The sequence below is a fragment of the Anolis sagrei genome, chromosome 1 (genome assembly GCF_037176765.1).
Source record: "Anolis sagrei isolate rAnoSag1 chromosome 1, rAnoSag1.mat, whole genome shotgun sequence".
NCBI lineage: Eukaryota > Metazoa > Chordata > Lepidosauria > Squamata > Dactyloidae > Anolis > Anolis sagrei.
Window position 1 is genome coordinate 141,616,028 of NC_090021.1, and position 13,303 is coordinate 141,629,330.

Here is a 13,303-nt window from a genome sequence, read left to right on the forward strand (position 1 = left end):
CAGTGAGGACTCAAGATAACCCTGTTCCATGCAAATATGTTGGGATTTTTCTGCTTTGATATTCAAGGTTTTATGGCTGCGTTGAAATATCCGATTTCCCATTGTTTTCTGCCTGTGTTGCGTTCCTGTGGCGAAAACGCCAACTCCCGCTCCTCTTCCCTCACCGGGACAACGGGCCTCTTCCTCCTCCTCCGAGGCCAGGCGGCGGAGAGGCCCGCTTTGCAGCAACGGCCGCTTCCTCCTTCCAGCAAGTTCCACCGCAAATGGCGCGGAGTGAGCGGGCGGGCAGCCCAAAAGCAGCCCTTGGCATGCTGGGAAATGCAGTCCTCTCGCCACCGTTGCTAGGAAACGCGCAGAGCCCGCCTTGACAGGGAAGGGAGAGAGGGAGGGAGGCAGGAAGGGCTGCCGCTCCGCTGCGGCGCTGAGAGAAAGGAGGCGACGACACTGCTGCAACCGCCACCACGCCCGGGCTACTACATCACTTCCGCTTCCGGGCGCGCGGCCGAGGCGGAGGAGGCGGCGGCGGCGGGTCAGTCAGTGGCGCTAGCGGCGGCCTCTTCCCTCCCTCCCTCCCCCTGCTTCTTTGGAGTGAAGGAAGCCCGGGGTCACTACGGGGGTCCTTCCCTCCCCACCGGCCCGCCGCGGAGGAGCCGCTCCCACCGACGCCGCCGACGCCATGGAGCCGGAGTCGGTGATTGAGGACAAGACCATCGAGCTGATGGTGAGTGAGGAAAAAGGAGGAGGAGGGAGGGAGTGGGGGAGGGGAGGCGGCCGCGGAAAGATTGGAAGGAAGGAAGCAGGCAGGCAAGCCGGTGCGGCAGGCCTCGGTTTGGGCCTCGCCGCTCTCCGTAGCCCCCGCCATTATGAAGGAGGGGGAGGGGTCTCGCGCTGGAGGGAGGGAGCGCGCGCCCCCCTCCCCCTTCTCCATTTTGGTCGGAAGGCGATTCTTAAAGGGGCCGCCTCGAAACAGGCTCCTCTTTTCTCCCGAGGAGGAAGAAGAGTTTGGCCTCTTTCTCAGACAAAGGCCCCTTCCACACAGCTGAATAAAATCCCACCTTGAACTGGGGCCCTTTCTATAAATCTGAATAAAATCCCACCTTGAACTGAGGTCCCTTCTACACAGCTGAATAAAATCCCACCTTGAACTGGGGCCCTTTCTATAAATCTGAATAAAATCCCACCATGAACTGAGGTCCTTTCTACACAGCTGAATAAAGTCCCACCTTGAACTGGGGCCCCTTTCTATAAATCTGAATAAAATCCCACCTTGAACTGAGGTCCCTTCTACACAGCTGAATAAAGTCCCACCTTGAACTGGGGCCCTTTCTATAAATCTGAATAAAATCCCACCTTGAACTGGGGCCCTTTCTATAAATCTGAATAAAATCCCACCTTGAACTGAGGTCCCTTCTACACAGCTGAATAAAATCCCACCTTGAACTGGGGCCCTTTCTACACAGCTGAATAAAGTCCCACCTTGAACTGGGGCCCCTTCCACACAGCTGAATAAAATCCCATCTTGAACTGGGGCCCTTTCTATACATCTGAATAAAATCCCACCTTGAACTGAGGTCCCTTCTACACAGCTGAATAAAGTCCCACCTTGAACTGGGGCCCCTTCCACACAGCTGAATAAAATCCCACCTTGAACTGGGGCCCCTTCCATACAGCTGAATAAAATCCCACCTTGAACTGGGGCCCAAGCTACACAGCTGAATAAAATCTCACCTTGAACTGGGGCCCATCTGAATAAAACCCCATCTTGAACTGGGGCACCTTTCACACAGCTGAATAAAATCCCACCTTGAACTGGGGCCCATCCTACACAGCTGAATAAAATCTCACCTTGAACTGGGGCCCCCTTCCACACAGCTGAATAAAATCCCGCCTTGAACTGGGGCGCCTTCTACACAGCTGAATAAAATCCCACCTTGAACTGGGGCCCCTTCCATACAGCTGAATGAAATCCCACCTTGAACTGGGGCCCCCTTCCACACAGCTGAATAAAATCCCACCTTGAACTGAGGTCCCTTCCACACAGCTGAATAAAATCCCACATTATCTGCTTTGGACTCGGATATATGGCAGTGTGGACGCTGGTATTCCACTTCAAAGAAGATAATGTGAGTTATTCTATCTTGATATTCTGTGTTGAAGGGCTGTGGATTACATGGCAGTGTGGATTTAGAGTCCTTCCAGACAGGCCCTAAATCACAGGATCTGATCCTAGGATCTGTGCTTATTCCAGATTATCTGGCAGTGTGGACTCATATAATCCATTTTAAAGCAAGAAACCTGGGATCAGATCCTGGGATATAGGGCCTGTCTGAAAGGGCCCTCAGATAACCCAGGGTCCTTACACACAGACCTATATCCCCGAATATCAAGGCAGAATATCCCACATTATCTGAATATGGACTCAGATAACCCAGTTCAAAGCAGATATTGTGGGATTTTCTGCCTTGATATTCTGGGTTATATGGCTGTGTGGGCCCTCAGACAAAAGAGAAAGCTCCCTGCGGCCCCCTCCTTCCATCTCACTGCCTTCCCTACATCCCCAAGGACTGAAGGTGACATCCACCTGGACTTGCCTGAGAAAGGATGCTCAGCACACAAAGCCCCAGTGTCCCCCAAAGAAGGGGGTGGGGCTTCTTTGAGCTCCTTTCCATATCCGGACCTTTGTCATCTTCCCAGCTTGGCCCAGTCTGTGAGTGCTTCTCAGGATGGAACTAAGGCCTCTTCCACACAGCTGAATAAAATCCCACATTATTTGCTCTGAACTGGAATAATAATAATGATAATAATAACAATAATTTATTTATATTCTGCCCTATATCCCCTGGGGGACTCAGGCAGATTCCAATACACAAAAAGGCAAACAGTCAATGCCTCAATAAAAGTAAATACGAATATAAAAACCCAAGATAACCCCAAGGGCAACTTAAGCATGTAATTTAAATAAAACATCAATTGAAAGTTATAACAGAACTTGAACATTAAAAAAATCTGAATTACTATATCAAAACAACACGAAGGTTCACAAATGTGTGGATAGATTGGATGGCCAAAGTTGTTAAGTGGGCTAATGTGATCTAACAAGGCCCAAGTACATTTATACTATCCAATAAACAGTCTGGCAATATATGGCAGTGTGGACTCAGATAACCCAATTCAAAGCAGATATTGTGGGATTTTCTGCCTTGATCTTCTGTGTTATATTGCTATGTGGAAGGGCCCCCAGACAAGCTCAGGATCTAATTCCAGGTTCTGCATTAAACTGGATTTTATGAGTCCCCACTGCCACATAATCTGGAATAAACAGACAACCTGGAATCAGATCCTGGAATATAGAACCTGTTTGGAAGGACCCTTAGCTGCCTAGGCAAGTGTTTGGGTTCCTCTCTCCCCTTTTGGATGGGTTGAATGATCTTTGAGAGCCTGTGTACCCTGCTTTCTCTCTCAGGGTCCTTCTACACAGCCATATAATGCAGAATTTCAAGGCAGAAAATCCCACAATATCTGCATTGGATTGGGTTATCTGAGTCCACTTCCATATATTCCAGTTCAAAGCAGATAATGTGGGATTTTATTCAACTGTGTGGAAGGGACCTCATAAAGGAGCCTCCCAATATGCAATGTATACCTTCTCCTACATTGCATGAGAATCCTCCTTGCCCCAGGCAGTCTTTCCCAAACCCAGCGTTTCCTCCTGTCGATTTCCTAACCGCAAGGGACCATTGTTCTGAAGAACAAACTGCCTCCTGCTTCTTGGCTGAAAGTCGCAAGACGCCCACGCACCCAGAAAGCATTGATTAACGTGGAAAACATATTATTTCTTTTATTGGATCAATATCCCACCTTTTGTTCAGATTGTGGCCCTTTCCACACAGCTGTATAAAATCTACATTGAACTGGATTATATGGCAGTTTGGACTCACATAATCCAGTTCAAAGCAGATATTGTAGATTATCAGCCTTGATATTCAGGGTTATATGGCTGTGTGTTATAGGACCCTGGGATAAGATAGGGAATGCTCTAAATACTAAGATTATTATTATTTAAAAATATTATGTATTTTATTGGATTTGCATCTTACCTTTTTCCCAGACTGGGATAAAATAGGGAACTGGCTAAATACTGAGATTAATTCTAAAAGTATTGTTTATTTTTATTGTATTTGCACTCTGCATTTCTCTTAGACTAAAGTGAAATGGGAGCTTCTCTAAGTGTGGAGATGCTGAGACTTGCGCCTCTCCTACACAGATGTATAAATTCCAGATTTTCTACTTTGAACTGGATTATCTGGCAGTGTAGACTCAGATAATCCAGTTCAAAGCAGAACATGTTAATTATCTGTCTTGGTATTCTGGATTATATGGCAGTGTGGAAGGACCCTCAGTTGGTTTAAAAAGTACTTCGGTTTTCTGTTGATAGCATCACCTCTCTATTAAAATGTAGTCTGTGGCCCCTTCCACACAGCTGCATAAAATCCATATTGAACTGGATTATATGGTCATGTGAATTCAGATAACCCAATTCAAAGCTAATATTGTGGATTATCTGCCTTGATATTCTGGGTTACATGGCTGTGTGCTGTAGTCCTTTGCCTACTTAAATATGTAGACATGTAGCTAGCTAAGGTCTTCCTTCCTTTTTTTGTTACAAAGATGTGATTTCAAATACACTAATAGCTGTAATGAGTTGGATTGGATGGCCCTTGTAGTCTCTTCCATCTCTATGCTTCTGTGTGAGAGCTGTTCTGTATAGTCCTGCAGTTACATAGAATGTGATGCTTCTATTCCTCATGTAAAAGTCCTGAGTCTGATGGAGAAAGTCTGAACTGAAATGTCAATTTTATATTTGACTTACCTGTAAATTACCTGAACAGCATTGAGAACCTGGAATTGTAGTCTTTAAATGTTGATAAACAAAATAATGCGGCAGAACTATTAAATGCATCTATTCTGATCTGTACTTTGTCTACAAAAGGGTGAAATATGCAATTTAGATCAGATTGTGTTTCTTTTGTTCATTGAGATTCTTTGGAGATTATTTTGGCTTTCAAAGTTTAACATGTGCATTATACGGAAAAACAAGTATCTGAATCTGCCAACTCTTGGTGGGGAAGGTGTGAACGACTTCCCATTTTTCTTAAGGGAGGGGTTATAATATTGGAAGTATCACATGGAGACTCTTCTGTTGTCAGTCATTAATTCTTTCATATATACAAGCACCATTTTAATGTGAAGAATTTGAAGCATAAATATTTATGATTTTGGGGTTACCTTTACTATTTGAGTGTGTGAATACAATTCCTACTTAAGCAGTTTTTGTGCCATAAAAAGCATGTAAAATTAGTATTGTATGTTCAGTAAATACTAATCATATAGATATCCAATTTTATAGGGATTTTTTTTCCTGAATGCTTGATGCTAAATGTTGCTTTTTGACTATAAAATGATGATTCTTATCATCCAAAAGGACAGTAATAAGATAGTGATATGTATCATTATGGCACAGCAATACAGCTGGTCACTGTGATTTCCATAGATCTAGTTGTTGCATGTTTTCAGGCTCAATACACTATTCACTAATAGAGATGTAAGATTTCTTCATGTTTGGAAGCCACTGAAAAAACTATTTTTTATTTTCATTTCTTTTTGGAGGAAAAAAGGACATTGTAGGAAAAGCTGAAAATGCAATAGAAGCGCCCTTTACAGATTGAAAGTCATATTGCTGTAATTAGGACAGAACATGTATTATGTATGATTTAGTTTGGCATAAAAATATCATGCCTGACATATTGCAAGTACAATTTATTGTGAATGTAATTACAAATCAAGCTTCCTTTTAAACTCCCTTTATTTTTATTTTCAAAGTATTATTTATTTTGTGTTCCAAATGGAATTACATGGTCCTGAACTATAATGAAAACTTCAACTATAAGGAGTCTTTTGGCTTTAGCAATTTGAACAGTTTGTGTATGTCTGTGTGAGTATACGTGCCTTCAGGTTGCCTATTGACTTACAACAACCCAAGCATTTTATGTCACCCCCCCCCCCCCCAAAGGGAACATTAAGATCAGTAAAACAGGACATTATTTTGTCACTGGTTTTTCATAGGCCACAATCTACACCTCGCATTTAATGCAGCTTCAAACCAGCATTGAAGGAAGTATTTTCGTTCTTCAGGTGTTTACAGAGGAAATCCTAAAACCAGTTTGAGGCCCAGATGGGGATTGCATAAACTACAGAGCACTGATGCACATTAAAGGCATTCTTTTGCAGAGTTTTGTGGAAGTTTTGTTGTCTGGCTGCAACAGTTTCAAGCTATCTTTGAACTGTTGTGAATGATTAGTGTAGGTGGGTCACTAGTCTCAAGCAGACATAACACACTCATTCCCATAAAAAGGACCCAAGATAAGGAATTGTAATGCTATGATACTGTATCTAGCTCTACATAAAGGTTTTGCTTATACGTCGTTTTAGAAATGTTCTTGGGCAGTAGATATGTGATTGCCTTGTCTTAAACATCTTTTAATAGAAAATATTTCCAAAATCCATTTTTTCCAAGAAAATCTTAAGAAATCCACCTCCTCCCCCAATAACATGTCACACATATTGTCACTACCATACTGATGCAGAAGTCTTTCCTCAGTAGCAAAGCTCATTTGTCTCATACATATTTTCAGAAACTTTCAGTTAAAGGGTCACTAGTAATAAAACTAGAAATATTTTTCTCCTGAGACCCAGGGTTAGCTTCTGTTCATGTCCCTTTATATCCACGGATTCAACCACCCATGACTTGAAACCCCCCCCCCCCCAATCCATTTCATATCAGGGACACATGTTCACGACATATATAATGGGACTTGAACATCCACTGATTTTGGGATCTATGCTGGGGCTGAGGAAAGACAAGGGCCTATTGTGCTGTTTGCCATCCAGATGTTTTGAATGTTAGCTCACAAAAGCTTGACCAATGGAAACAAATTGTGGAAGTTCTAGTCCTAATCATCAGGAATCCCTGCTGTTTCCTACTCTATTAATTAGTGTCTTTAGCTCAGCCATGGAGACAGTCCAGTGGAACACTCTGACAATATAAGTCTTTCAGAAAGTTATGAGAGGAAGGGGTGGAATATTGACTATCATTCAAGCAATAGCTATCAGAGGTATGGTTAGATTGATCCAGATGTCTTCTTTTTAGTTGATAAAGATTTTGTCTTGATGTTTTCAATCTTTGTGCACTTGTAAAACAACTCCAGAGGAGGATAAGAATGAATCCCATTCTCATATGATTTTGTATAGGCACAAGACAGCCCAAACCAGTTATAGTATTAAAGGTAAAATGGTGGGGAGAGCTTGTAGAAATGTCTTACTTTGAAAGCCTTGATAGTCTTTTCTGTATATTGTGTCTGCAAAGGCAAGGCCCTTTGAGAACAAATAGAAAAATGGTATAAATAAGCCCTCATAAATGGTATTGCAAGTTAGAAGTAAGTGAACTGAATTTCCGAAAACGTTTAACATTTGTATATGCCTCTTGAACTTTTTAGTGTTATTTAGTAATGTGTGTCTGTGCTTTCAAATTGTCTGTTGACTTGGATCAACCCTTAATTCTTAAGCAAGGAGTACTAAGAATTTATTTTGCCAGTTCCTTTTTTCTGAGATACAACACACAGCACCTGCTATTCAGAGTCCTTTCACACAACCCTATATCCCATAATATCAAGGCAGAAAATCCCACAATATCTGCTTTGAACTGGGTTATCTGATAATGTGGGATTTTCTGCCTTGATATTCTGGAATATAGGGCTGTGGGGAAGGGCCCTCAGTTGTTCTGTATGAATATTTTCTGTAATATTGCAAAATGCAGCACTCTTTGGAGAAACCTATTGTGATTTCTATCAGTAGTTTTATTTTAGTATGATGGCTGTCAGTATAAGCTGAATATTGCATATTGGAGCTCAAATTCAAGACAGATATTAACATTATGGTTATATGAAGTACTAGTTGGTGTTCCTCATGTATTCTTATTGTAGTATGAAATATGATACTGGGAGACATAAGGTTAGGATCAAGGCATTCTCCCCCTCCCCTTTTCAGTCAATTTCTCAATTAACTGGAGCATTTGCTTTCAGTAGTAGAATGATCAATATTGAAAAAATATGAAAGCATTTGAAATATGTTGTGTCAGCATATATCTACAAATGTGTGGTGTTTTGTAATGCTGAAAGTATTAATACTTTTTAGTGTCAGACGTAATGGTGCTATGTGGAAATGTTTGCTGTAAAATAAGAACAGACAGGTATGATGAATCAGGCAGACAGTTTCAGCCAGCATACCTTTGCCATTGCTAATTTTAAGCATTGATGTCAAGATGTTAAAAGCAAAAGTAAATGTAAGCTTTGTTTTGATGTGTTTGCAGTTTAGTGATTAGAAAAAGGTGACAATAATAAATTTCTTGATTTTGAACCCAAGTATCAAGAAAGATTAGCTACTGTATGCTAGGTTTTTTATAGTGCATTTGTTTAGGAGATCAGAATAGATGCACAATGGTTTTCCAAAGGGCCCTCTCTTGAGTCATGAATTGAATTTAAATATAAATAATTTTTACATTCATAGTAAAACAACTTATTTAGACACATTCTTAGAAAGCAAAGAAAGTATACCCACAGAACCTCTACAAAAAGGAGGTAGATTACAGCAAAAGCTTGCATTTAGTTGTCAGCCCTTTCAGGTTAATGGAAAGTAATAATAAACAGTGCAGGGAGATTTTGTTGTCTATTAAAAGACGGATTTCTGCTTCTGAAGACTTGTGGAAGAGTCAACTCACTTTTTGTTTATGTATGTATTATGCTAGGAAAAGGAAATCTTTCATTCTTGGAGAACTCAAGTGCTGCCAAACAGCCTTAGAGGTGCATGTCGTTCCAGGGTTGCCTTTTCCCATCATTTTTTATAGTTCTTATCTAGGCAAATCCTATCTACTGACTAGAACCTCTCCATTTAGATTATAATAAAAGGACACTAGTGGGTGCAGACTGTAGCACCATTAACTTGGGACTGTGGTCTTTTTTTAGAAGGGGCGCGCATAGGGTGATTGCCCCATGTTTTTGCAGAAGTCTAGATATAAACTTCCATTTTGGAGATGGTATCCGATTCTAAACACAAAATTCATTAATGTTTCATATACACCGTATACACATAAGTTTGTGTATGCTGGTCCTTCAGAAAGCAAAGTTATCACTATCTCAACTACCTATTGTACAGTTTTGAATTTTGGAATATTTGGGATTAAGGAATTCTGGATAAGGAAACTCAGTTTATAGTAGGAAACAAAAGAGCCTTGAATGCCTTTTTTGGGTGTCTGACTATAAAGAGTGAAAGAGAAGCATTTACATGTACAAAATTGGCTCAGCAGTTGGAACTTGTTAGAGTAATTGGGGACCCTATTTTGACTAAGCCTGCAAGTTGTCTTTATGATGAAGCTTAACCTAGAGCAAGACACATGTACTTTCAGAAACCAGCTCACACTGAAGTATGTAGTTGTATCTTTGCACATGCATCATCATGATAGAGAGCTTAACTGCCATGAACCTCAAATATTAGTATAACATGTGCAGAAGAGAGTCAAAATGAAGAAGATAAGGGTACATAAATATTGTATTTGTGTTTTATGAGGAATTGTTTACATCTAAAACTTCATTGCATGTGATTGAATGATTGATGATGATCAGTTAGTGGGAAGGCTGTATTCATTTCCTTTTAGTCAAATGGATAGTTTCTGTAACCTACTGATATTGTGGCAGCAAGAGGATGTAGTAATAAAATTAAGTGCTTTGGAACTTAATAGAGAACTGACTAGATGAAACAAATGACTTTATTCACATATTTTAGAAAATGTGCAAGTTTTGTCTTCATAAAGGTGGTCTTAATTCTGTATTACCTAAGCAAAATTTTACAGTCATTCGTTCTGTTCACATTTTTCCTTCTAAGTTTTGATTTGTACATCATTACATTGTGTTTAATTGTTGTTACTATTTAGTCTCCTTTACTAGTCGTGGTTTGCAGCAGTTTGTATCTTTTCTTTTTTCTCATATTCTTCCTTTTTGTTATTTCTCTCCTTTAGTCTCCCAGTTTGTAGCTTTGTGTGCTGGAAAAAATGCAACAGCAATCTTATAATGTGGAATAACGCATATTTAAACTAAAAGATACCAACTTTATATAGTAGATTGTGTTTTCATTTTAATCACAAAACTTGGAAACCATGTTTTCACTTTGACAGGCCACAGTTTTAGCATAATGCATTGAAGGTAACCTATCCTTTATTCTTCTGCACAACATGGTATAGGAGAAAGGGGCTTTTGTGGGATGTATAAAACGGTGCTGTTATTTACCTAGCTGTGTATCAGGTTGTTTTCATCACATGCACTAAAAGAGTATAGAGTTGTTGTACCAGAAAAACAGAGTTTAATGAAATGTTCAAAGATGTACTATAACCACAAGAAGAGTCATAATGCAATGTCTTCATGCCTGTACCTGTTACCATTCTTACTTTGTATCTTGCTGTACAACTTCTGTGAGGAAATGATTTTGCTGTTTGTAATAAAAATCCAATATATTGGAATGGCACTGAATTTCAGAAATAAATAATCTGTGAGACACGTTCTTTCAGTACATTATATTTCAAGGATCAGCACATGTCAATGAGAAACAGGAAGAGGAGGAAATTAAAATTGTTAGTTAAAAATAATTTGCAGCTTATCTGTCATTTCACGTGTTTCTTAAATTGGTAAAATGCCTTGAACAATATACAACAAAATCCAAAGAATAGCAACACCTTTATTAGGCCAACTGAAATGCAGAAAAAAGAACATGCAAACTTTTGAAGGTTTGTTGGCTTCTTCATCAGGCAAAGAAGTTCAAAATCTTACAGGAGAAGAAAGGTGTCAAGTGTTACAATTGTAGGAATACATATTGCTTGAGTTGATTTTGTGTTGTCAGTTATAATGTTTTGCAAATATATAGAGGCAGGCAGAGACCAGTCCTCTTGGACATATGGAAACTTGGGACAATTGACAGTAAAGACAGTCAATTTTTAATTCATTAGCAGCAGCAAAATAACTTCAGTTGAGATTATTGCTATATCTCTCCTATGCAACACTGTCTCTTTCATAGACAGAGAATGTTGAATTTCTCAAGACTTTGATACATGTCGAAGAACTTTTTGATGCTGAAGACTAGAAAAACATGCCAGTTGTAATTGAAATGAAAAAGTTTTATCATTGTTGGAGGTAGAAATCTGAAGTCCCACTCCATTTGCTTCTTCTTAAAGTTCCTCAGTTTTAGCAACATTCATTATCTTCAAATCCATGAAGCATATCGTTAGCTAAGTTAGCCATTCAGCAAAACACCTTTTTTAAAATCTTGTTGCATGAGTTTTTCATAGCTTTCTTTCTTTTTTTTCCTTTGCATAAATATATACAACTAATCACAATTTGGAAATTCAAAAGCAGTTAGGAAACCAACTGATCATGTGAAATATCCTTCATGCTTAGACTACTTTCAAAAAGATACCTTCATTTCTCTTTTTAAAATCCCTGTCGTATAAATACTTTTCATGTTATTAGTAATGCCATATACTGTAATACTTGCAAATAATGAGAATTATAATATGCAAGTGAATCTCTGAATTTGTCTAAACATAACAATGTATCTGCAGTGTGAATTGTCTCATGTGCCCCTATGATATTTTGTGTTTAATTACATTTCATTGTGAAGTGGGGAAAAACTGGTCAGATATTTGTGCATGACATAAAATTGATATGCTATAGTTTCCTTTGCAACAAATGTTATTTATAAATCTACCATGCTGTTGCACAGGCAATCAAAAAAAAAAGTGGGAAATTTCCCAGTTCATTTTTTAAAAAGAAAAATGGCACCACTTATAATAATCTGGGCCAGCTAGGTGGCACATTCTTCTATTTTTCAGATCCATGTTAGCACTGAGCAATACATATAACAGGGACTCACAAATTGTGATTGACTAGGTGATTATGGCTATATTTCTTCTACAATTACACTGTAAATGTCAGTCTCACCTTTTTATATGTTATATGTTTATCAGACCAGATATTGCCTGATATGAATTGGATGAACTTACATAACACTTTTGTGTAAGTTAATAAAATATGAAATGTCACCTTTACTTTTAATTTGTGATTCATTCTATGGCTCTTCACAGTTCTTTTTCCTCTCAAAACATTAAACTACATTTATATTGTTAATTTTCTGGAAGATAGGGATTTGGATTCTGTTTTAATTTTTGGTCTGGATAACATTTGCTATCAAAACAAAACAAAGCCATTTTTCTGTGACTTCTTAAAGACTAACAATTTCTTGTAACATGACCACATTACTCAACTAATCAAATTCAGTGTTATTTCTGAATATTTAGAAATATGTAAAAATGGTAGGTGACATACAAGGCAACATGAATGAATTCCTGGTTTTCCAAGCCTGACTGTCCCATATCAGTTCTGTATGGTCCTGCAATTTCTACAGCAGATTTGAGACGGGTCGCAGCAGAAAGGGAGAATTCATTGAATGGTTGCAGAATGAAACCTGTTTCACTCATTAAAGTTTCAGTCAACACAGATCCAACTTTCCCTTTTCAAAATTGGGTTGTAATGTCCTTTACAAAGAAGGGTTACCATTTCAATAACTAGTCTGAAGTAGGAGAAGGCGAGAAGCTTCCTGCTTCTGTATGATTCTTTGTATATTCTTTTTCAACATTCTGCTCTTTGCTGTTAATACTGAAAATACTTGCAGATCCCTTGGTGCCTGCATTCAGAAGGAATGCTAACCTGTGGTTCAGCATGATCATGGGTAACTTCTCCCACATCCTGCCAGACTTGAAAGAACGATATAACTCACTCCCCCCTTTTTTACAGATTTTTTTAACAGTAATAGTACAAGTAGTAATTATGTTGAAGTGGGAACTTGGCTATCCCGAAATCCAGTAGCATTTGGAGATTACAATTTGGGCACCATCAGTTACTGGTAGTAGATTCAAGAGAGGAAAAAAGGGAATTCCTTCCTGCTTTGTCTAATTAATTAATGCTGTTCTCTGTTTCAAGATGTGATAAAAGACCCAAGCTCAGTGGCTGGGAAAGGAGATCAGACAAAGTCCTGGAGAAAAAGAGGTTTCTTAAAAGTTGTTAGCAAAATGAAATTTTCAGAGGGCATCAAGAGAAGATTAGGCCTTTCTTGTGGGCCACTTAGAAGCCTCTGATCACAGAAACCA

The 13,303-nt window shown here is 39.3% G+C and overlaps 1 protein-coding gene across 4 annotated transcripts in view; it reads left to right on the forward strand.

The window, feature by feature from the left end:
- The first annotated feature begins 526 nt into the window (after positions 1-526).
- Positions 527-13,303, forward strand: part of FBXW11 (F-box and WD repeat domain containing 11) — an 89,611-nt gene continuing 76,834 nt past the window's right edge. For all 4 annotated transcript variants that reach the window (XM_060786316.2, XM_060786333.2, XM_060786308.2 and 1 more), the window contains exon 1: positions 527-721. Coding sequence is in view for 2 of the 4 variants with exons in the window: in XM_060786308.2 (XP_060642291.1) it covers positions 677-721 (45 nt within the window). In the remaining 2 variants the exon portion in view is untranslated. The remainder of the gene's footprint in view (positions 722-13,303) is intronic.